This window comes from Xiphias gladius, chromosome 15 (genome assembly GCF_016859285.1).
Source record: "Xiphias gladius isolate SHS-SW01 ecotype Sanya breed wild chromosome 15, ASM1685928v1, whole genome shotgun sequence".
NCBI classification, from domain to species: domain Eukaryota; kingdom Metazoa; phylum Chordata; class Actinopteri; order Istiophoriformes; family Xiphiidae; genus Xiphias; species Xiphias gladius.
The window spans coordinates 31,799,512-31,824,578 of record NC_053414.1 but is presented as its reverse complement, the minus strand read 5'-3'; the positions used below and the strand labels follow the sequence as shown (position 1 = coordinate 31,824,578).

General features: G+C 37.8%; 1 protein-coding gene across 5 annotated transcripts in view; it reads right to left on the bottom strand.

Annotated features, from left to right (window-relative positions):
- Positions 1–3,655, bottom strand: part of vegfc (vascular endothelial growth factor c) — a 154,015-nt gene extending 150,360 nt beyond the window's left edge. For all 5 annotated transcript variants that reach the window (XM_040145216.1, XM_040145219.1, XM_040145220.1 and 2 more), the window contains exon 1: positions 3,332–3,655. In XM_040145216.1, the coding sequence (XP_040001150.1) occupies positions 3,332–3,436 (105 nt within the window). In that variant the 5' untranslated portion in view covers positions 3,437–3,655. The remainder of the gene's footprint in view (positions 1–3,331) is intronic.
- Between the last annotated feature and the right edge of the window lie 21,412 nt (positions 3,656–25,067).

Below are 25,067 nucleotides of genomic sequence, written 5' to 3'. Positions count from 1 at the left end.
ACTCCAACCTCCTTCCAAAACACCCAACAGAGTCAGAAAAGCCACCATACACCAATCAATTTTGTTTTTCTAAACTTTTTGGCACTCACTGTATTGCCATGTATGCTAAAAGCTCTTTCATCTGGTACTCCAGGTACGGATCTATGTAAAGTACTATTATTACCAACTAAAACTGTTACATTGAAATACTATTTATTGCAGGACCAGTATGTTGATAGGGTTCACCCTCAGAAAAGCCCCCATAGCAATGACGCAAAACAAGTTTAAGATCTCGCAGGTCAAGAGGAAAACTAGAAATTGAAAGCCAATGAAAACTTAGAGGAGATATGTAATAGATACATATGATTTAAAAAACAAAAAACAAAGAGGAACTGCTTGGAAGGTTGTGAAGACAAATGGCACACAGCAGGGTTCACTGGAGAGACTGACTGGGGAATTTTCCTCCACAACAAGCCAAAAGTAGTAAGTCAAATTAGTCAGAGAAGATCTAGGCTGAACCATGTACAAGCTTTGTAGTGAATTCAATGTGCATCTTGATGTGGTACATACAGTACTGTCAGTCCTTGTCAGAACTCAAACATGGGTTATTCCAAGCCAGGCCAACTCATATTGATATTTTTTAAGTCAAGCTAACCTGATTTATTCAGGTTTATGGACTGCACACAGACACCCAGTGTAGCACTGATTCATTTTGCAATTAATATACATTTGACATTACCTTGCCCAAATAGAGACACTTGATAACTATTAAGAATTATCCTCTAGGAACCATGAATAACCGTATAAAATTTCGTGGATATCTGTTCAGTAGTTGAGAAGATTGTTTACTCTGGACCAAAGTGGTAAATGGATAGATTGATTAAATGACCAACCAATCAACCTTGGGACTAGATGCTAACAGGGTAAATATCTGTATAATTTCGCAAGTGAACCACTCTGACTAGGGGCTGGAGCCTATTCTCGCTCACACTGGACAAGAAGCAGAGTACATCATGGACAGTTCACGGCTGACATACAGTGGCTTCAAAAAGTATTCAGAGCCCTTCACTTTCTGCACACTTTGTTGTGTTGTATATTTAATTTTAAATGAATAACCCGCCACATTTGCAAATCAATCTACACTCAATATTCCAAAATGATAAAGTGAAAACGCGTTTTTAGAATTTTTGCAAATTTATTAAAAATCAAAAACTGAAATCTCTCATTTACAAAAGTGTTCAGACCCTTAAGTCAGTACTTTGCAGAAGACCCCTTGGCTGGGCTTCCACAAATTACTGATTTGGGTGTAGACTGATGGGCAAAAAGTTTTATCCATTTCAAATTTAATCTACCACACAAAGTGTTCAAAAATTGAAGGAATCTGAAAAATTTCTGAAGCCACTGTACATCATTTGTCAATATCTGTGTTTCAGTCATATAATTAGTTAAAAAAGGATGGCTAAGGAAAAGGTCTTCATACTGATATATTTTCTACATTAAGCTGAACAAAACAGAAAGAACCACTCATTTGAAGCATGAAAAAAGCAAATCAAGTGTGGAGAGCAAATTAGATGACGTTTGAAAATCTCATTCCTACTCTGCTGCTTTATCTCCTTATCTCAGTTTTTTTTTTTTTTTTTATCCTTAGACACTTGACAGCATTGATGAGCAGGTGTTTTTTAAATTCCATAGAATAACTGCGGGGGCTTTAAAGGCTGGCGATAGGAGCTGAGAGAGAACCTCATCATCACAATTCAGAGTCTACTATGATTAAATGGCTGCATGATACTACCTAACACTTATCCCCCCTTACTCTAGGCCCACATCTGTGGAAGCCACACACACACACACACACACACACACACATACATAGACACACACACTTGACCTATGTGACACTTGCCTTCATTGGCTCTTTTCTCAAGCTAATCCTCCTCCTTGGAAAATGTTCACTGCTCTCTCTCACTGTTTCCCTTCCTCTCTCATCCAGTTTCTCTGTTAATTCAGTTCAATTCAAATCTGATGTGCTGGCATAACATTAAAGAAAAGTATGTTTCAATGATGTATCAATCCAACTGTTATTACAGCCCCTGACAGATCGAGAATAACCATTTAACAAAAGACAGTTAATATCAGTGTTACCTTCTTTGTGTAAAACTTTAAATGCCTAGTTTAAAATAAAAACGATGTCTGACCTCTTAGATCCAGAGGCTCAGCAGAAAAAGCTTGGGCTAAACCTTTGATGATACCCTGCGCACCAGAACAGATGATTACAATCAGTTACAAAAATACACTCACAGAAATCTGGCTTTGGCTACTCATTCTGAGCGCTGACTGTTACTAACGCGCCTTTTCTTTTCACTTGTCCAAAGCCACACACAAACACACACACACACACACACACACACACACACATCAGGGGAGCAAAACTTGGGAAGTGAATAGAGATAATTGGTAAAACTGAGTGAGGGGCAGAAAGTGCAAGCATCTGGGGATGGGATATTTTTTATTTATTTATTTATTAATTTATCTGACCATGTGAGAACAGTTTACTGACATAAAGTTAATATACATTTCCAAAGGATATGGGCATTTTTTCTGGGAGTTTTTTGGTGATTTGTCTGCATTATCTTGGTGAACAGTCACAGTTTGTAGGTAGGCTAGGTGTAAATAAATTAAATTTCTGGGCAAGTTCTGGTTATGTTGGTGTGTTTTCTCAGTATATACGTACATGCCAAAGGGATATAGGCACAATTCGTGGGGGAATTGTACAATTTCTTGGTTGAAAATGTTAAATAATTCAGAATACAGCAAATTGATGTTAAAACCGTCTTTATGTAATAACCTGTGGATACATAAAAAATGTCTATTCACAGCAGCTGCAAATTTTATGTACTGATGACTTCTCTTAAACCCCACACCACCAGTTCACAATGCAAAGTTTTTGTTAAAATTTGAAATGTGCTCACCCTGATAACATCACTATGACATCATGAGGGTTACTTTTCCAATACCTCTCATGATAAGTAAACCTAAATTTATGTGTAAAATCTTTAGAGTGCCCATTTAATAAATTAGTCCATAATTTCTCAATTTTATACTTATTCACAGTGAAAGCAGTCTGTTTAGACTAGGATTAAGTGCGTACTACCAAGGTTTTTAAAAGAGCTTTATAGCCTTTATTCACATTTTTGAATCTAACAACATGATGGACCCTGGTGGTCCTTGGATCCCCTCACTGACAGGCTCAGGTGAAAGACTGAAGCACATGTAGGCCTGTGCTCTGAGCAGATACACAAAAAGACATCCAGGTTCACTTCAGACTAGTTCTGGTAATTTTTTTCAAACTTACCATCTGTTCCTCGTAGTAATCATGATAGTCGCTGAAGCTGAAGTCGCTGGCGAGGTTGGTGTAGAGTAGATATGCTAATAAAAGGGATATTCCCAGTAGGTGCATGTTTATAAAGTCCTCAAGTGTTTATGAGCCGAGAACCATAGAAATGGATATTTAAAAAACCCTCCCCGGTGTCTGCGCTCCCCTCTTCTTCTGCTGCTGGTAACCTTGTTTCATTTAGTCTCTCTCTCTCCCTCTCTCTCTCTTCTTTGTCTTTCTGTCAAGGTCCAGTATTCCAGTATGAACCCCGCTGTGAAAGTAAGCCCGGTCATATGGAAACAGATAAATCCGGTCAGAGAAGTCTGTTGTGTCAAGTAAACCCGTCAAAGCACACAATTTCAGGAAAACAGATTATCTGCCTTCAAAATAAAAGCCTAAAACCGCCTTTCTGAGGGGAAAACTATAAAAAGTGCATAGAGTAATCGATATTGTCTACTGACCTCTGTCGCCAACTGACAGGAATTGCATCAAACGCACAAGCAGCACAAACCCTTCACCCCTTTATCACTCACTCAGCTGCTAATGAAAAATCACACTTTAATAACACAGTGGAGCATAAGTAACAAGGCCTATATCATAACTGAATGGCCTTAAGCGTTAATATTTTTTTTTGGTCCATCATCTAATTATCACTAATTAATTAATTATTTTGTTATTGACTATTATTATCTGGTGGTAAAGGACTAAGGAATAAGATCTGGTGACTTTCTCAAGATATCATAGCCTCATATTTATATTTTTGAGACAGCCATTTAAATATCTCATTCTATATAATAGTAAGCAAACACTACTCATGACAATAACAATTATTTGGGTTTTTTTTTTTTTGGAACTCCTTTGTTTGAAGATTAAATGAAGAAAACCGGGGTGATTGATTAAAGAAAATATAATTCCATTTATTATCTATTTTGCCTAAAATCACAGTATTTACAGCTCTGAATAACTTTTCATTCTTGCATCTGTTAAGTAATGTACTTTTCTGCACAGGCCAAAATGTGTCTTGCTTTGTTTTGCTACAAACACAGCTGTGTTACGTTTTGCACTAGATGTTTTACGACTCTATAGCGTAGGCCTATGTTTGGCTATAGATGTATGTTATGAAACCACAACGTAGTTTTATTGTGAAAGGTCTGAAGGAACTCATATATTTTTGTCTTTCATAGATTCACGCTGATCCCCGCTACTTAGATGAGTAAGAGTAGGAGAATTAAACTGAGAAAATGAGCAGAGGCCAGAGCAGCATAAACCGGACATGTGTCCCTTTTCTGCAAAGTTCCAGTAGACTAATGCTATTGGTCTAATCTAATCTGGTCACGAATGTAATTATGTTAACTCTACTGTCCTTCAGTTGTTTTTCCAGGACAATAAAGTCGACTGGAGTTTGACTTAACATTTAGCCTGATTTCCAACTACATCCACTCCATGAGATACACATCAACAGAGATATTATGTTACATTTGTACATGGCTTAACAACTACATGAAGCAGGTTGTAGCCTGCAGGGACAGCCTAGTTATGTGTAGCATAGTTGCACAGCAGGTCGTTGACACTGGTGGTCAGTTCTGGAGATCGAAACACTGACCTCTCAGACTTGAACTCAGGGTTGCGAGGTCTGTGTGAAAAAAAAAAAGCACAATGGCCATTCAAAACCAGCCCAATACAAGAACTTAAATTAAGCCTCTGCCAAACCATATACACTGCTTTTAAAATCGAACAGTATTGCTATCATTGCCAAATGTATTGTAATATCTAAAAAGTAATGTGTTATAAATGTTTAGTGTGCCAGCATTAAAAGCAGTTTTCACTAAATTGTTCTTTCACCTAGGACCTAAAATGGCCTTTTGTAATTAGATAAAGCATATTATTATTAAAAAAAATTAAACTCTGTGGTGTATACCAGTATTTAGCAACCTTTTTGTAGTCTCGGGGATCCCAACTGATAAAATTTAGTTATTCCAGAACTGTCTGTACACTACCGTGGCAGATTAACAGAGTAGAGTGTGAAACCTGAACAGAACAGTCATTCTTTTACATTCTCTCATTGGGCTAATTTTAAGGCAATTAAATAATAGTGAAAATAAAATACTCCCCATTTTTCTGGAGACCAAATGGGATTGAGAGGCAGGTGCTAGGCGGTGGAGAGCATTACAGCACACCGTGTGTTTGTGTGTTTGTTGGAGTTTCCCCACTGGCTGTTGCTCTTTCAAAATGAACGAGTGCAAACACTTCTACTACGTCATAAGGGGTTTTCTTTTTATAGACAGAGTTGCCAACTTAGCACCTTTGTGGCCAAATTTATCAACTTTTCACATCCCTTAAGTGACATTTCTTCAGAAAAGACCCTAGCGATAAATCTCGCAACTTTTTGGACAAACATCAGGTACCTTCTCTAGAAGAGCGTCAGCAGTACCGCCCGCGAGCGGGAGGTCAGGGCTTCCCTCCACAGGCACATCTCTGTATGCATCTCATTCAACTGACGGTACGGCAGCTAGCCACTGAGGTGAATAACCTTCTAACTTTTTCTTTGAATGATCAATTTACAAGTAAATGTGGTGATTTTGTCAGATGATGTTACAGTTCCAGAATCAGGAATTTGGCAGTGCAGAGCAGCAGCTTGGAAATGGTTTGGAAGTTACTGCTAGTTAACATGTAGTCTTAATGGGCTGCATTCCAGTCACTATTTCATTCTTGTTCCATTGTCTGACAACAGAAACAGAATAACATGTAAATGAGAACAGCTTTATTAGGAATTCGATGCATCAAAATATTGTATATTGAAGCGGTCCAGTTATATACTAGGCTCTAACCTAGTCTTGTTACATCAGTAGGCCTAGCTGTAGAAATGACCATTGGAATTAATTCATTACTTCTGAACAAAACAAGGGTTTTTTTTTCCGTATCTTCCAGGTTCTCCGATTTAATTGCGTATTTTACATGAGAGAACTTTACTTGAAGTATTTATACAGAATGATACGGAACAGGACCCTTTCTACTCTCCTTTCTCTCTTTCTGCAATGATTTATAGTTGGGATTTATTAAAGCTGTTTTATTAACATATTAGCCTGGTTATGATCCTCAGAGCACTCAGTTAAAAAAATACAAATATGAGTTAAATACACCATAATGATCTGTCGGTGCATTTGGCAAAGTCTCAGTGCTATTATAGCTGGAAGCAAAACCTCAGCAGGTACCCTACATCTCTGCAAGCTTTTATATATTATATTTACTATTGGTTTAGTTGTTATGGTCAAAATTTGTTAAAACACTAAATCTTCCCTGCTTAGTATCATACAGGGATACAAAGCAGGAAAAATTAGGGATGCCTAAATGTGTACCGTTTTTAATGAGTATATATATGTATGTATGTATGAAAGTTAAAACACTTAAATAGTTAAATAAATTCCAGTCCTTTTATTTTATCACTTCATCAGTTGTTTTTATGAAAATGTCATGAACCCAGTACACAGTGTGAGCAGGTTCATCTGAAATAACTTGGCATGAACCAGAGAAAGATGGAGCGATAGAGTCATTGAACAGGCTTTGGGCTGTAGGCTGAACACTAACATGCACACATAGACATACACACACACACGCGCGCGCGCGCATCCACTAATGAAATGGAAAGGTTGTAGTACGCAGGAGGTCTCTATTCATCTCCAAGTTTATCCAAGACTGTTTTATGGAGGAATGTGTGTGTGTGTGTGTGTGTGTGTGTGTGTGTGTGTGTGTGTGTGTGTGTGTGTGTGTGTGTGTGTGTGTGTGTGTGTGTGTGTGTGTGTGTGTGTGTGTGTGTGTGTGTGTGGGGAACACATACACTCATACACACACACACACACAAAAAAACACAAAAGCCTTTTCCTTGGGGTATTTTCAGTTTGGATTAAACTGAGTGAGTTAGCAGAAACAATAGTGAGGTGGGGTCATTCAGAGAAACAGAATTTATTTTGTTAGACAATTAGACAATTTATGACTGACACAGATGTAGAAAAGGTCTTACATGTGCATAGTTGTATGCAATCATTGTTTTTATTACAAATTTGGCTGATATTATATTTATTATATACAGACCGTGGACATCCATAGGGCACGATGGCTCACTGAATGGTTTGATGAGTATAAATATTATGCAAATCATATGCTATGTCCTTTGCAGTCACCAGATCTCAACCCAATTGAACACCAATGGGAGAATTGTGACTGACGTGTTAGACAGTGCTCTCTACCAGAATCATCAGAACACCAAATGAGGGAATATCTTTTGAAAGAATTGTGTTCCATTCCTCCAGTAGAGTTCTAGAGACTTGTAGAACCTATGCCAATTGAAGCTGCTCTGGTGGCTCGTGGTGACACACCTTGCTAATACACTCTACACTCCAACTTTGTCACCTGTCTGTATATGGCTACTAAATATCAGAGAGGTGTGTGGGGGTGTTTGTGTACTTGTATGGCTATACATTGTGAGGACCAGCTTGAGTTTTAAACCATTGGAGTGAGGACATTTTGTGAAAGTAAGGACATTTTGGCTGCTTCTCACTTTCTGGAGCTAGGGAATACATTATGTCAATGAGTGTCCTCTCAAAGATAGAAGTACAAACGTGTGTGTGTGTGTGGGGCCAGTCTGCAGATATTTAGGCAATATGAAATCCTTCAGCATGGCTGGCATTCCAAAGTATTACAAGACAAACACATACACTCATACACACACACACACACAAAAAAACACAAAAGCCTTTTCCTTGGGGTATTTTCAGTTTGGATTAAACTGAGTGAGTTAGCAGAAACAATAGTGAGGTGGGGTCATTCAGAGAAACAGAATTTATTTTGTTAGACAATTAGACAATTTATGACTGACACAGATGTAGAAAAGGTCTTACATGTGCATAGTTGTATGCAATCATTGTTTTTATTACAAATTTGGCTGATATTATATTTATTATATACAGACCGTGGACATCCATAGGGCACGATGGCTCACTGAATGGTTTGATGAGTATAAATATTATGCAAATCATATGCTATGTCCTTTGCAGTCACCAGATCTCAACCCAATTGAACACCAATGGGAGAATTGTGACTGACGTGTTAGACAGTGCTCTCTACCAGAATCATCAGAACACCAAATGAGGGAATATCTTTTGAAAGAATTGTGTTCCATTCCTCCAGTAGAGTTCTAGAGACTTGTAGAACCTATGCCAATTGAAGCTGCTCTGGTGGCTCGTGGTGACACACCTTGCTAATACACTCTACACTCCAACTTTGTCACCTGTCTGTATATGGCTACTAAATATCAGAGAGGTGTGTGTGGGTGTTTGTGTACTTGTATGGCTATACATTGTGAGGACCAGCTTGAGTTTTAAACCATTGGAGTGAGGACATTTTGTGAAAGTAAGGACATTTTGGCTGCTTCTCACTTTCTGGAGCTAGGGAATACATTATGTCAATGAGTGTCCTCTCAAAGATAGAAGTACAAACGTGTGTGTGTGTGTGTGTGTGTGTGTGTGTGTGTGTGTGTGTGGGAGTCTGTAGTCTCTCTGTGTCCTATACTCTTCATTAGAGAAAAAGGGGATTACTATTTGTCTTTGCGTTGTTTTGATTAGCCTGTGCTTCACAGGGTCAAGGGGTCAACAGTGTTTGCAGATCACTTGTTGCCATGACAACAACCCCCAGTGAGCACCAGCAGTACCCAGAATCAAAGATACTGAGTCATATCCACCAAGGATTATTAACATGCAGCCATTTCATGGATTTAATCAGAATGAGATTATCCACCAATTTACGCCATTATGGACCTTTATAGTGCAAATATTTATAGTGCAAGTACAACTTCTTCACAGACTATAAGCTCCATAATCAACTTTTGGTAAATGACGCAGTCTAGGTAATCTTGGACTCCTGTTCAAAGACCTGAGACTTTTATGATTCAAATTTTTAAGTGATTGTACAATATAAACAAATATGAAGATTATTAAGCAATCACATGACAAAATAAATTAAAAAAGAAAAAACAAACACACACTAAAGCATATATATATATATATATATATATATATATATATATATATATATATATATATATATATATATATATATATATATATATATATATATATATATATATATATATATATATATATTTGTATAATCCCCTGCACATATGGATATACACATACATATATGAATACATATAGTATGCATACATATGTATACAGTTCATCCATCTATCCATTTTCTGCTGCCAAGCAAGGTAGTCCTTTAAAGACAGGATTGGTGAGAATGAACAGCCCTGATAGAGACCAACATCAACTAGAATCACACATAGACTGGATGGGCAAACTCCCATGACGCCTCCAATAACCTTGAAAGGGTGAAGAGTTGCACCACTGTTCCATGACCAGGATGGAATCCATATTGCTGTTCGTGGATCTGAAGTTAAACAAGGGGTTGGAGCTTCCTTCCCAGCACCATGGCATAAGCTTTCCCAGGGAGGCTGAGCAGTGTGATACCCTGATAACTTGAGCATACTCTCAGGTCCCCTTTTTTAAATATGGGAACCACCACTGTCCTCAACCTCTACATGACATTAAAGAAGAGTGTCAGCCAAGACATCCCAACAATGTCCAGAGCCTGCATTATCTCAGGGCAAATCTCATCCACACCGGCATAAATGATAACAAAATTTAGCCAAGCCCTTTTCAGCAGTGATATCCCACTAAAACACACAACACTGATTACAGAAGTTATAGCTTACGTTGAATTTGATTATAACAAATGGCTGAGTGTACCATATATTGTACATAGAATACAGTGGAAGTGCACCATAAGGACAGGACACAGGTTGACAATAAGAAGCACATGACCTCAATCGTTTCAAAGGACTCGCCCACAAATAAATAATATTCACTGTTATTGTTTTAATTTTGACACACAAACGTTTAGTCCTAGCTCATGGTGGGACACATGGGATGGGTCATCTCCTTCACAGGCTTTCTGGGCACAAGTAGGAGAATACAAGAAATCACTCTAAAAGCCAATCCAAATAGAAAGCATTTTTTTTATTTGTTTGTTTACAGCTCTTCATGGAGAGAAAGCTTCAATAGGGCTCACGTCTCATTTTTACAGCAATGTGGAGGCTGTGAGGCCACTGTTCCAATCAACCAAGGATTTACAGTTGTGTGGAAAGTCATTACCATTTGTCATTTTGTGTGTGTGTGTGTGTTTGTGTTGTGTGTGTGTATGTGTGTACTCATCCACCCATTCCAACTGTGGGAATTTTTAGTCCACCGGAACTTAACAACAATGGGCAGGATGGTAAATAGGGTTTTTTGTGTTTGTGTGTGTGTGTGTGTGTGTGACCTATGTGAAAAATTCATGAAATGGAAAAGGCTCTTAACCTTCTATAATGTTAAATTTTGAAGGTCTATGTTTTTCTTTCTTTTCTTTTCAGAAAATTATGCTTCATGTTGAAATTTAGAATATATTTATAATATATTGTATGAATAATTATAATATGAAAGAGTCTAATTGGAATCATTATTGTTAACCATCAAGCTGTAAGCATAGGTCCTAAAACTGTCAGAGAGAAACAGGGAAAAAGCTATACTGTAATACTGTGCAGCAGCCTGATACAAATCTTTTGATAGTTTCTGTTTCTGAAAGCAAAAAATTTCAAAGTTGCAAAAGACTGCTAAACATTTTAACAACAGAACAAATGAGAAATTTCCTAAAAACTATGAGTGTTTATGTCAAACTAGAATTTGGCTCAGGTGCAAATTAAGGTAGGAGGTTTTCATTTGGATTCCAGTGGATTGTAGAGGTTCATTTTATTGTGTCCATCTCTGTAGACATAATTGTCTGCACATAGACATCCACATAGACATGCACAGGCACATGCACACGAAGACCTTTCTCTGTCTCAAAAAAATGTTATTGATATAAACTCCATAAGGCAATGTCAGTAAACAGCTACTCAATGTCGACCAGCACATCTGTGATGGAGATGCATGTATACCAAGTTCTCTGGTCTCACTGACAAAACAGGTCATTTATTACTGCCTTCCAAAACAACCCTTATGAGCATTCTGTGATCTGCTGCACCTAATGTTAAGGTTTGGTTAAATTTAGCCAACTAAAATTAACTGGTTGTGTATAGTGGAAGATTGTGGTTATGAATAAAAGTAACTGAAACTGACACCAAGCTCAGTGTATGGTTTGCAATCCAAGAAGAATATCAGGCTAGTTCAACATCATGGCAAGTGAAGCAATGGCAGAAAGGGAATCCAGCTTAAGTGTGGTTCTGTTAGGGCCTGTACCCTTTCTTGTTGCTGGCAACCAATGCATTCAGTTTATTATGTGGCTTGTTAGTGGCTGCTGCATCCATAAAGTTCAGTGGTAATTAAATCCCCTGGACCTAACAAAAATTTTTACCTGTCATTGGGCCATGACACTACAACAACATCATGCTACTTTAGCCTTTGTTTCTCAGAGACAGTAATAATTATTCAGATGGCCACAAGATGTCCTTGTCACACAAATTTAAACACAGGATTTTTGAAGAAAAGACCTATGCTGTTGTTTATAAGGAAAGGATAGTCTTTCACTGAGTATCAGTATTGAGTAATGAGTATTTGCAATGAAGGAGGTGCCATCAGGTCCAGTGTTATTTTCGCGGCAGTATATCAGGCACCTTCCATACAAAGACATCACTGTCTTATTCCAAGAAGCTCTGGACTGTATTCTCTATCACTGAGGTCAATCATACTCCAAACCATTTCCAAACAAGCCTCAGTTATCACCTGCCGCTGGGTACAAAACTACCAGGGGTCATCTCTCACATCCTGTGCACCAGTGAAGTGACCACCAAAACTGCCCCAAAATGTTTGTGAGCAGAATTCCACAGGAGGAGCACTGACTCGTTGCTATTTCAGTGGCCCCCTTCTCTCTCAGTCATTTCCTGTGTGGTGGATATTTTTCGCCGGGGAGAATAGACACAAGAATAAAATTCTGGTGAAGACAGCAGGTTTGCAGGTTAGTGGGGATAGGTTGTTGTTTTACCACATCTGAAAAAAAAAAAGCAGTATAACAGTCGCTGTTATACTGAAATATTACAAAATAAAGTAGATGCAGGATATAGGGCCATGGAAATAATTCCCTTCATATGCACCCAGAGAGAGAAACTGTAAGGTTTTTTTTTTTAAACATACAAAGTATGTAAAATATTTTCTTATTTAGCAGTCCCAATTTACATATTCTATATTTGCTCATATCTACATGGGTAGAGGAAAGAAGGACCTATGTTGTACTCTTTGAAAAAGAAAAAAAAACATTCTCTCTGTCTAGCTCTCTCTCATACATACACACTCTCACACACACTCTCACACACACACACGCACAGACACATACACACACACAGCGGCTGAAGGGAAAGCATGTTAGTGGAGAGATAAGGTTCCTTTGTAAGCTAGTTGACTCTTAGACATTATTAATTACACTTGGCCCAGGGAAACAGGTCAATGACCTAACTAATAGCTCGTGTGTGTTTGTATTTAAGTGTGTGTGTGTGTGTGTGTGTGTGTGTGTGTCTGTGTGTGCGTGTGTCTGTTTGTTTTCTACAATGCACTACAATGTGTTATCCACTTTAAAGTTAATCTCACTAAATAACTCCACCAGTATCATGATTTTATTAATTTATTATTATTTATTATAAGCTGACTGGTTTTGTCATTTATATTTCCAATTGCCGGCCATTTCATTGAGATAAATACTGAAGTATTTATCTCAGTAACAGAACCCTTTCAACCTGGGACTGCTTGGTTTTCACACATTTAGAGGTTTATGGCATAGTTACCTTATGTTGTAGATAGGCATATCATGTATTGTTATTCTCAGAAATGCCATTTCTGGCAGTCAGTGGAACAAGTAAAAAGCTGTTGGATAGATGAGAATGAAACTTCCTTTTTGACTGTGGAAATAGTTCTTAACTTATGGTCCACTTACTTGACTCTTTTGTGTTCCAGTGATAAAAGACATTGATGGGACATTCTCAGCCTTATTACCCGGGATGGAAAGAGTAATGGAAAATTGTACTCAAGCAAAAGTACTGTTATTTTAAAGAAATTTTACTCAAGTAACAGTAAACTTACTTTTGCAAAAATGTACTCAGATATAAGTAAAAACTAAGTCAGTTAAAATTTATTCTGAGTAAAATTTACTGTGACAATTTTTTTGTATGGTTTTTTTTTTGGCATTTTTGATAGTAGTAGAGATATAACCAGCAAATGCGGGAGGAGAGAGAGAGAGAGAGAGAGAGCGAGAGAGCGAGAGAGAGGGATATGACATGCAGCAAAGGTCCCAATGGCCACAAGTCGAACAATAGATGTTGTGGTTATATAGTATGCCACTTAACCATTAGGCAAGCTGTACGCCCCACTGTGTTACATTTTTAGGGGTGGTAAAGAAAAAAATGCTAATTAATGCAAATTAAACTGCTATTATTCTTTTACAAAATATCAGTGTATATTCTAGCAGAACATCATCACACTGTTCCTGGATGAGAACCGCACTTAGCCCTTATCCCTTAACCAGGCCTTAACAAACAATAAATTCCTCTATAAACAGGCACTTTCAGCCTGTGCATACAACTATTTATCAATTACAAATACACAACCACCTTTCTCAGTATAGCCTCACAAGAAATTAACAGAAAAGAGGTCAAAACCACCCGTGTCCATACACTTTATGTAGGATTATTAAGCTACATAAATGAAATAGCCTGCCACATTTTATGGAATTAATAGCAGAATGAAGCATCACTAAGGCAGACAAAACAGATACTTACTTTTTACTAACTTGGATTCTTCTCTCTCCCATAGTTTTGTGCTTTCTCGTCACTCTCCTCTCTCCTCCTGTCGTTTTCTGCAGGTATTTCTGCCTCTGGAGCTGCAGAGTCTGGATCTGTAGCTTCAAACCACCTACTGCCCCCATGATCCTGCTCAAAACACATTGCTTGAATTATTATTATTATATTTAGTGTGATTATTATTATTATTACTTGCCCTATAACTATGATTATTAGTAATAGGGTAATAGGGCCCCTCTCTCTCCCTCTCTCTCTCTTTCTCTCTCGACCCAGGCAGTAGAGGCAAACGGCCACCCACCTCGAGTCTGGTTCTGTTCAAGGTTTCTACCCGTTAAAAGGAAGTTTTTCCTTGCCATTGGTGCCAAGTGCTTGCTCATGGGGGAAGGTTGGGTGTCTGTAAATATAACTATAAAGAGTATGGTCTAGACCTGCTCTATGTGAAAAGTGCCCTGAGATAACCTTTGTTATGATTTGGCGGTACATAAATAAAATTTAATTGAATTTCATTAAATAGATAGGCTATGTATAGATAATATAAACTTGGCTGCAGCCCACAAATACATATATTGAAACAAAAAGATAGCCTCTGCAGTTTTCACACATAGTGTAGTGCACACACAAAATGCTACATTGCCAGGTTGATGTTCTCCTCTGTACAGTGAGTTGCAACAGTCCGTGAGTTTGTTGTTGTACTCACCTGTCTGAAGATCATCCTGTGTGATGGCCAGTGCTGACCTCTAAATGTATTTTGTGTTGCACACTTTTAAGGCCAAAAGAGTGCAATGTACACTAACATGATATTCCTGTCACAGTTTGCTCCTCAGTTCCCCTTGGCCCCTGTCTCCAGCCCTGCCTTGTTTTTCCCTTCATCTCCCGAGACCTGCCCTTTCCATCCGCCAACCAGATGTCTGCAGACTTTCTTCCTGTTCCAATGTCCATCTGCTCATGTGTTTGCCATTTTCAATCACCTTGGCTTCCCCACCCACTCACACACCTGTTCCCAGTTTTAACAGGCATTAAAAGTTGTGTAACTTAATCAGACCACAGCAGTGAGTCTCTCCAAAGGCCACAGGCAACATTAATCAAGAATAATATCCACAGGGTAACGAGCACTTATACCCCTTTTCCACCAACATGGAACCCGGAACAGTTTGGGCACCTAATTTTGAAAAATTTGTAGCATTTAAAAAAAAAAAAAAAAAAAATTGGTTCTAAAACAATTTTAACTTTTCTGTTAAGTATCTTCTTTTGTTTGACAGGACATACTATTAAAATGCTACACAGGCAATCTGTGTTCAAAATATATAAAGAAATTCAAAACATGAATCATTAGTCGAAACATACAGGGAGTGGAAAAAAAGACAAGACAAGACAATCATTTTCATTATTGAGCTGTCAGATATTTAGACTGTCAGGGCTGTTTGGACTGTCTGTACAGATATCATTTTGAAATTTTCACATCCCACTTACCAAAAGTAATACTTCTAGAAATTAAATTAATAGGTTATGTTCCTAAAGAATATGAAAACCATTGTTTGTAAGCATTTTATGATAACTATCTTTAAAATAAGCTCTTACATAAGCTGAATGTATCCAGCTTCTCTGACTCATAAAAGTCAGCTTTGACCACACAACACTGTTATCGATTCTGCACAGGCCTGGCTCATCTCAAATGAGTCTAACGTTAGCTGAGAGCAGCTGAGAGTAGGCTCAGCTCCTCCTCTGCTGCAGCTGCTGATGTGGCTTTTTTCTTTTGTTCCATTCTTACATGGTTTATCATGACTTTTTATGTGACCTTTGTTTTTACTCTGTAATGACTGTGACCTGATATGTAGCAAAGTACAACACTTGAGATAAAATATACTTATGTAAAAGTAAAATTACTGATTTTTTAAAATCCTCAAGAAAGCACAAGTAAACAAAAATTACTTTGTTACAGTAACATGAGTAAATGCAATCCGTAACTTCCATATGTTTTGAGATTTTGTGTAATATAAACAGGAAGTATAGTGTGAGTCAAGTCAATCTGTCTCATGTGAGTTGTGAGTTCCCCAACAAGGTCCGCCACTAAATTGCTAGAGCACCCTTTTAATCTTACAAAGTACGTAGTTAGTTGAATTTCTTTAGATGAATTTAAATGTTTCTTTGCTTGTTTTTAGAGACATGCCTGAGATAGAAATCAACTGAATCAGCACAAGTCATCCTTACTTATGACGTAAATAGTGACTAAATATACTGATTTAACAGCCAGTGCTTGTCTGTTTGTCTCTCTCCCTGCATCTCTCTAGCTCTGGGATATGTAAACAATAAATCCTTGGCTCAACGGTGACCTCTTGGTTAGGCAATTAATTGCGCAGACATACACACACACACACACAACCACAGTACATACAAACACTAATAGCTCAGACCCCCTACAAATAGCAGGTCAAGGTTGTACGCACTAAGAACAAATCTGTGTGTGTGTGTGTGTGTGTCTGTGTGTGTGTGTGTGTTTGTGTGTGTTTGTGTGTTCATCCGTCTGTGTGTCAGTGTTTGTATGTGTTCCCTAATTGGAATGCTATGCTTTTGGCCGTGCAATCACAGACATCTGTGGAATTTGAGCTGATGAAAATAATTGCTTCACTTTGGCTTGGTCAGGCGTTGTAAGGAGTGGTGTGTTTTCACAGAGTCAGAAATGTAACACAATATGCCCCAATGTTTAACCTCAAATTTGTTATACCCTACTAACAGGATGTTTTTTACTCAGCCGCCGCAATGTGCTTCAACTTACAACTAAAATTCTCATTTTGGGTCCGCCACTATGTTCTGAATGCTCTGTCATGGGCGTAAATTGACACAAGTATGAGTGTGTGTGTAACGGATGGAACTGTTTGTGCTTTGTGTGAATGTGTTTTATGTGTGTGGCTAATATGGAGACATGTAAATCCCTGATTTGCTCTTTAACATAAACTTCCTTCACTGACTGATCAACACAGGAATACCAGACATTGTTGCAGGGGATTTGACATGTGTGTGTATGCATGTGTGTGTGATCCTGAAACATACTTTGGAATAGAACACACATTAACATTTGGGACTCAAAAGTTATTTAAATTATGTAACAGTAAAGTTGAAATGCTTCTCCAATCTCCTGCACTCAGTTGAACGATGGCTTCAACAAGGATTTCACCACAAGTTGGTGAATGTCACACACTGATGTAAATGTGGAAGGTTTAGACAAGAGAAAGAATTAAATGTTAACTGAAATGTCACTGATTGAATACTGTATGTTTGGCTCATTATTCTAAAGTCCTTAGATCCTTAAATGTATATGGCTAATTAAGACTGTTAGATAAGCAGTAATGTAAGATGTTGTGTCTCATCACCGACAAGGTTAAAATGGAGTATTACATTCCATTCTTGCACTTCCTCTGCCAAGTCCATTAGTTTCTTTGTCGGAACACCTCGGAGTGTGTTATCAGTTTTATACTGTATCTTGATTAGCCACCAAAGGAAAAAAAGGCTGTGTTTCAGTCCTCCTCTATGATTTAAAATTTTCTTTTATTTAGTTTAACCTATGGAGCCAAATTGGGGGCAAATGTTTTATCTACAGGAAGGACAAAAAACAAAAGAAAAGCTAAACTTTGAAAGCTGAATTATTGATCTTGAACCCTGAAAAGAATAACAACACAACCAAACTACAAATAAGTGTAAGTTTTTCAATTCAAATATAATTTTGATTAATTTGTGGAATTCCTTTTGAAATTTGAATAAGTAGTTTATTTTGCTTTTCTACATTTTATTAATTACATCCACCACGAGGACAGGTTTTCGCCTATGCCTGTTTATTTGTTTGTTTATTTGTTAGTAGGATTATGCAAAAAGTACTGAACTGATTTGCACCAAATTTGGTGGAGGGATGGGGCATTGGCCAGGGAAGAACCAACTGGCAGACCTACGATTTTTTCTTTTATCACTTTCCATAACATTGCAAGATAGGCCATTTTTTGACATTTTTGTCAATATTTGGACTCAGCAGAGATATACACTATACTGAGTGCCATTCTATATTTTTATCCCAAATTTCCATATTTTTTTCTATTACAAGGATTCAAGATTCACTTTCAGATCTTGTTTTTTTCCATTTCAGACTTTTCGCCCTGTTCTGGCGTATATAGGGTGGGATAAACAGGGATAGGCGTGGCCTTGAAATACACTGCAATTAAAGTCAAATCAAAATCATGTTGCTTTCAGGAAATGTCAGAACTACATTTCCTACACCACATATTTAATTGGTGTGGAAAAAATGGATACCGGGACGAAAGTTACGTTTTTCAGGCTGTTTTTCACCTGTTTTAGATTGCAGTGCAAGAGCAATTAATAATGTCACATTGCACAGCCATTTTTAGGTGAGCTATGCCATTGCCTAGGATTCCACCAGCAGGAGGGTCGCCTAGGAGAAGGAAGACATATTTTGTAATTAGAGGCCCAATCTACTTTTTGTCTGTCACTGATGTTCAGTGTGCGTCTTAATACAGAAAAAGACACTGCTCACACTGCACTAACCCCTGAGAGGAGATTACTGTAGAAAGACTGTAGAAAGACAGTCTTCTGGGGGCTGATGCTTGCTGTCATAGGTTATAACATTTTGGCTGGCTGGCTGCCGCTTATGCAGCACCGTGGTGCATTTGCTTGCACTTCTGTGTAAGAATCATATGATCCACACCAGGATAAATCATAATCTGGATACATATAATGCAGGTGTGTCCTTAACTCAAGTCATGTAGTCCAGTATTCACTAGATATGACAATAGAAAGCCTACAAATGATAAACAATGATCTAAACTCTGACTTTAAAGTAATGTAATAGATTCCTCAAAGCAGGCAAATCCAGGCATTTTGAACATCAGGTAGCCGATCAGCTATAAATCCAGGTTTTTGTTCCTGGAATGACAGCTGTCAAGTCACATCACTGTGTTCAATTAAAAGGCATGGCTTTGTGAGCAAGTGACAGAATATATTATACTGTATTTAGTTTCAGTCAGTTTGCATCTGTTTCAGAAACATTTTTGCAGGTGAACAATACTTTGGTATTTTGATGCTGATGATAAGGCTGAGATTAATGAGTGTATATCTAAATCGTTTCCAGACCTTCCTGCCACAACAAGTTCACACTGACATCCTGTCTCTATGGTTATTAGATAACATACTATAGGGCACTTTACTTGGAGACTGGCCGTAAACTTTATATTATATTTTCTTAATGCTGAGTTGTACAAACCTATCTATCTATTGTTTTACTAACTTTTGCTGTAGGCCTGGAGTGTACACTGTAAATTGAATAATAACAGAAAAAAATATAGTGCATCAGAAAACATTGTCAGGACAGCCATGTGAAAATCTCATATTAATAACAGCTTCTCCTCAGTAGAGAAATGACAGACTCTCTGTGGAGGCATCAAAGACACTCCTGTACTGATGAACGGTATCCTGGATAATGATACATACAGTTATATGAATAATCAGGTTATGTTCTATACTATATACTGAACATGACCAAAACCAGGATAATACATTACAGGGACTAGTGTGTGATGTAATGTAAAGATACTAATAAACAGATGGTGTTGATGTTGAATATTCTAATAAAGATAAATTCCCTCAGGGGCAGCAGTGGAAAGTCTCGCCTAAGGCACCCAGATGTCCAGAAATGGTCCTGTGCCATTGTAGAGTTAAGAAATGTTAATAATGCTAATAATTGAAATAGACTCTTTCAGTCATTGTCCTTAATACTATAATTCTTGGTAACATTTGTAACATAGACAAATATATCAGGTAAAGAAAAAATGTCAAAAATTGACCAAACATATGGCTCCATATTAACCCAAATCCACATGTCTTACCTGGGAGAATAGGGACCTCTACTGCAAACCTACCATATATTTGAGATAGAAGTGTTGGAGTACCTAATACCTAAGAAGCTGAGGTGTAGCAGAACCAGATTGGTTTGGACCAGATTTTTAGCCATGCTAGCAGCACACACTGGGGAATGGCAATATCAGTCTGTTTGATAGGTAAATTGGAAATTTTTCAATCACTATTGAATAGATTGCCATGAAATTTGTTTCAGGCATTCATATCCAACCCAGGATTAATTGTAGTCATTTTGGTTATCCCCTGCCTATTCCTCTAGCACCACCAGCAGGTTAACATTTTTGGCTTTTATTGAAATGTCTTGACAACTGCTGAATGGACTGCCATGAAATTTTCTACATTCATGGTCCCCACAGGATGAACCTTAAAGACTTTGGTGATTGCTTGACTTTTCCAGCGACATCAGAATTTCTACTTAATTATTTTGGTTTATGATTAAATACTTGCAAAATTAATGACATTCCCATCAACCTCAGCTTTAACTATTGCTAACACACTAAACTAAGATTGGTGAAAAAAATGGTAAACATTGTACCTGCTTCACATCAGCATGTTAGCATTGTCACTGTGAACATGTTACCATAGGCATTTAGCTCAAAGCACCGTTGTGCCAAAGTATAGCCCTAACAGAGCTGTTAACATGGCTGTTAGACTCTTACTCTTATCAGAAATATGGGTTATATTTATTCTTAAAAAAGATATATGAATACTCCATTGAGATAAATCAGCAGGTTCTTTCAGGAACAGCTATTTCATAATTTCTCTTGATACTCAGTTTGGGTGTCTTCTTATGCACGTCTAAGAAAATTATGCAAGAAATTAATTAATTCCCACACACTCTCATCAATACCTTAAATGATAATGCAACAAAACCTGCAAACGCATCACCCTTCCATGGCTAAAATTTGATTTTGTTTCATACATTTTCAATTACACCTGTCAACATATTATTCTCTATGTTGAATATTCAAATGTTTCCAGAATGTCAAACCCCCGGCACACATCTCTCCTCCCCACTTTTTGAAACAGTGATTAAGAAATAAAGCAAGTGGGAGGTGAATTCCTTGAAGGCAAGGAGGATTATTGCACTGATAACAAGAGGAGATAACTGGTGCGATGAGACAATAGAAATATGTACTTGGACAGAAATGATCAGCAACCATCAGTGTGGCTGAGTAGCAAGCCATGTACTCACTATACCATGTGTTTATTTGCAGTTCATGACTAGTTTGTCTGTTATGGTCATGTAAAATCGATTTGTAACTGTATTGTGTATAATAGCTAATCAATAAATCCAAGATTTTGGATAAAAATAAGAAACAGTTGTATAATGAATGATCTAGTAATAAAATTTCTACAGTAATTAGTCATTAATTCTAAGGTAATGTTGATTAAAAAATAGGGTTAATGTTGTATTTTTTTTTCGGTCTAACTTTATCAAGTGTAAGACTTAAGATTAGTCATTCAATTTTTCATGAATAAAGAAATAGAAATAATGAGTAATAGGGACCAACTCATGTGTAAACCATAAATGATACACGTGGAGCTGATGTCAGTATTTCATTAAAAATCTGATCTGAAACAGTCAGTGAAGTTCCCTTCTGATGTGTCTTTCTTTGTCACTATTGTTATTAGTGGTCCAAGCCCACGGGACTTGGGGCTACGCAAGCAAACCAGCGTGGCTCGAGTACCAGCGGTGCTGGGAACCCTATTGTGATCGCTCAGATTTTGAGGGTTCCAGGCACGAGGTTCTGGGGCCACCCCTGCAAAGCAGTGTGGTACTACAGCATAGAGTGTAAAAGTTATGTAAGTGAAATTTTCAGGGGAGGTATAGAATGGTGCATACAACAGACAATAAAAAATGACACATGTCCAACATCAGGTGGTGCTATAATCCAGGTAAGCGCATTTTGGCCAGTAACTCCTACATAGTACATCACAGATTCAAAAGGTTTACGTGCGTGTGTTCCCTGAATTTAGGCCTTTCCCATTTCTGCCTATAGTTCTTTTTCACATAACTGTGAAAAACGCAAAACCTACCTCTTTGAACTCCTCATGGATGTTATAAATGAAAAACTTTCTATTGGTTGCAGTCAAAACAGGAAGTGTTGCATATCTTGGCAACAATCACTCCTATCAATATGAAACTCTGCTTAATAGTTTTCCATCCTTTCGATTAGGCTCTGTACAAAATTTCACACCAATTAGCCACAAAATGGCACTTTTGTTGCAAAATAATGAAATATGATAAAATTGTTCTTCAAAACTAATCTTAGGCTTTAAATCCAATCTGCATGAAAAATTGCATGGATCATCTATGTACTCTCATGATCACAAGTTATCTAAAGAGTTTTATTTAAAGAAATACTTCTAAGGAATGCAAGTTATAAAGAAAAAACTTGAACTCATATAAAGGAAGTGATGTTGTATCTTTACATAAGTCTGTCTGATTTAAAAGGAAACTTGGGCCAGTAGTTTGCTGTGCTACAGTGAGGTTTGTGCCTACTGGCCACTAGGTGACACTGTTACACAAAGTTGAAAAAAATGCGAAACCAATTTTTGGACCTGTTAATACCTGCCCGCAGGTCTAATTATTACTATTTCTTCTTTATCATGTCTAATCATAAAAAATATTCAGGTGTTTGGGGTGTTTAAAAGTTTTTTATACATATTCAAGTCAGTTTAACTTTGACATGAACCCTTTTCTTAGGCTTAAAATATTTACCTGACTTTAAGTGTTTTGGATGCCTGTTCAAACAATGGGACCTAGACAGAATATAACACCATGCTTAATAGATGAAAACTGAGGATCAATCATTAGTTACGGATTAGTTTTTCAAATATTTTCTTCATTGCCTCAGAACTGAGTTTTGACACTTATGTTTAAATGTTTGCATGCACCTAAGTATAAAATATGAATGCTTACAACCCTATAAGGGTTCAGCGTCTTATCATGAACACAATAAATATAACACAGTGTGCATTTCTAACATGAATGACATGTTTGCACATTTTGTTGAAGTACAGAAGTTCAGGACTTGATTCCTCAGCAACTTGATTCTTTCACAAAATGTTATTGCTCTAAAGGTTTCTGAGAAGTATCTTCCTGATTGCGCAAAAAGCATAAAAAAGCCAAATTCATAACCCTTATGCATTAGTGGCCAGGCTATCTCAGTAAACATAACTAGGTCAGAACCTAGTATATGTCTGGACCGCCCTTTATCTGTTTGGTTCTCTTCTTCTCTCAGTGCCCGCATATATTTTACATGTACATGTATTTTAATGCAGCAGAATTCCGAATAAAGCTCTTCTCATTTGCATGTTTTTCTGTTTCTGTTTTCAGACGATGGAACAATTATGAAATAGTGACTTAAACATGGCCCATTAAGACTACATGTTAACCAACAGCCACTTCCAAACCATTTCCAAGCTGCTGCTCCGCACAGCTAAAATCCTGATTTTATAACCGCAACTTTGTCTGACAAAATCACCGTACACATAAGTTAAAGACAATGGCTGTGGGCTACATTTACTTGGAAAATGACCACTCAGAGAGAGAGTTAGAGGGTCATTGACCTCTGTGCCAGCTGCCCTGCAGTCAGTTGAATGAGATGCATAGAGAGGTGTGCCTGCGGAGGACCACACACTCGCGGCGTATTACCAACTCTTTTCCACAGAAGGTAGCTAAGGTTTTTCCAAAAAGTTGCTATATTTGTCACTAGGTGCTTTTGCAAAGAAAGTCACCAAAGGGATGTGAAAAGTCGGTAAATCAAGCAACAAAGGTACAAAGTCGGCAACATTGCCTGTAAACACACCCCCTGATGATGCAATAGAAACTGTTTGAGCCAATTCATTTTTAAGAGCAACGGCCAATGGGGAAACTTCAACACTTATCCGGCTGACCAATGGTGTAACTTCAACACTCACTCACTCACTAATGGATATTTGCGTTTATAGGATTGGCCCTGTGTGTTACCTGTGTTTGTGTGTTTGTGTGTGTGTGTGTGTGTGTGTGTGTGTGTGTGTGTGTGTGTGTGTGTGTGTGTGTGTGTGTGTGTGTGTGTGTATGTGTGCATGTACTTGGATGGCTGTACATTGCGAGGACCAGCTTGAGTTTTAAATCATTGGACTGAGGACGTTTTGGGAAAGTGAGGACATTTTTGCTGGACCTCACTTTCTGACCCACCTTTGAAGGGCTGTTTGATGGTTAAGATTTGGTTTTTTTAGGGGTTTTAGTTATTAGTTTCAGGTAGTTACAGTCAGGGGGGGGGGGGGCTTATGTGTATTGTCATTGGTAAGGTTTAGTGTAAGGGGCTAGGGAATGCATTAGTTCAATAATTGTCCTAACAAATATAGAAGTACAAACATGTGTGTGTGTGTGTGTGTGTGTGTGTGTGTGTGTGTGTGTGTGTGTGTGTGTGTGTGTGTGTGTGTGTGTGTGTGTGTTGGCGGGGGCTTGATTACTAATTGTGGGGTCCGAAAACCGGGTGCCCACTATACTTGTGGGGTCAGACAGCTTTATGGGGACAAAAATGTTTGACCTTGCAATTAAATGCATCTTTGAGGGTTAAGACTTGGCTTTAGGGTTAGGGTTAGAATTAGGTTTAGGTTATGGTTAGGGGTAGGGTTAAGAATTCCGTTGTGATGGTTAAAGTTAGGCTAAGGGGCTAGGGAATACATTATGTCAATATTGGGTCCCCATGAATATATGTATGTTTGTGTGTGAACTTGTGTTTGTGTGAAGACAAAACAATTCCTCCAGACAGACCATACAGATTCCAAATATGCAAGCATCTTTACCCAATGTCAAATTTTCCAGTTTTCAAACCTAAAATTTCAAATAATCTTTTCAGTAAACTGAAACATCATAGGTGTAAATGAATGGTTGAAGACTTGATTGCCACCTATATCTGCTGCTGGGGT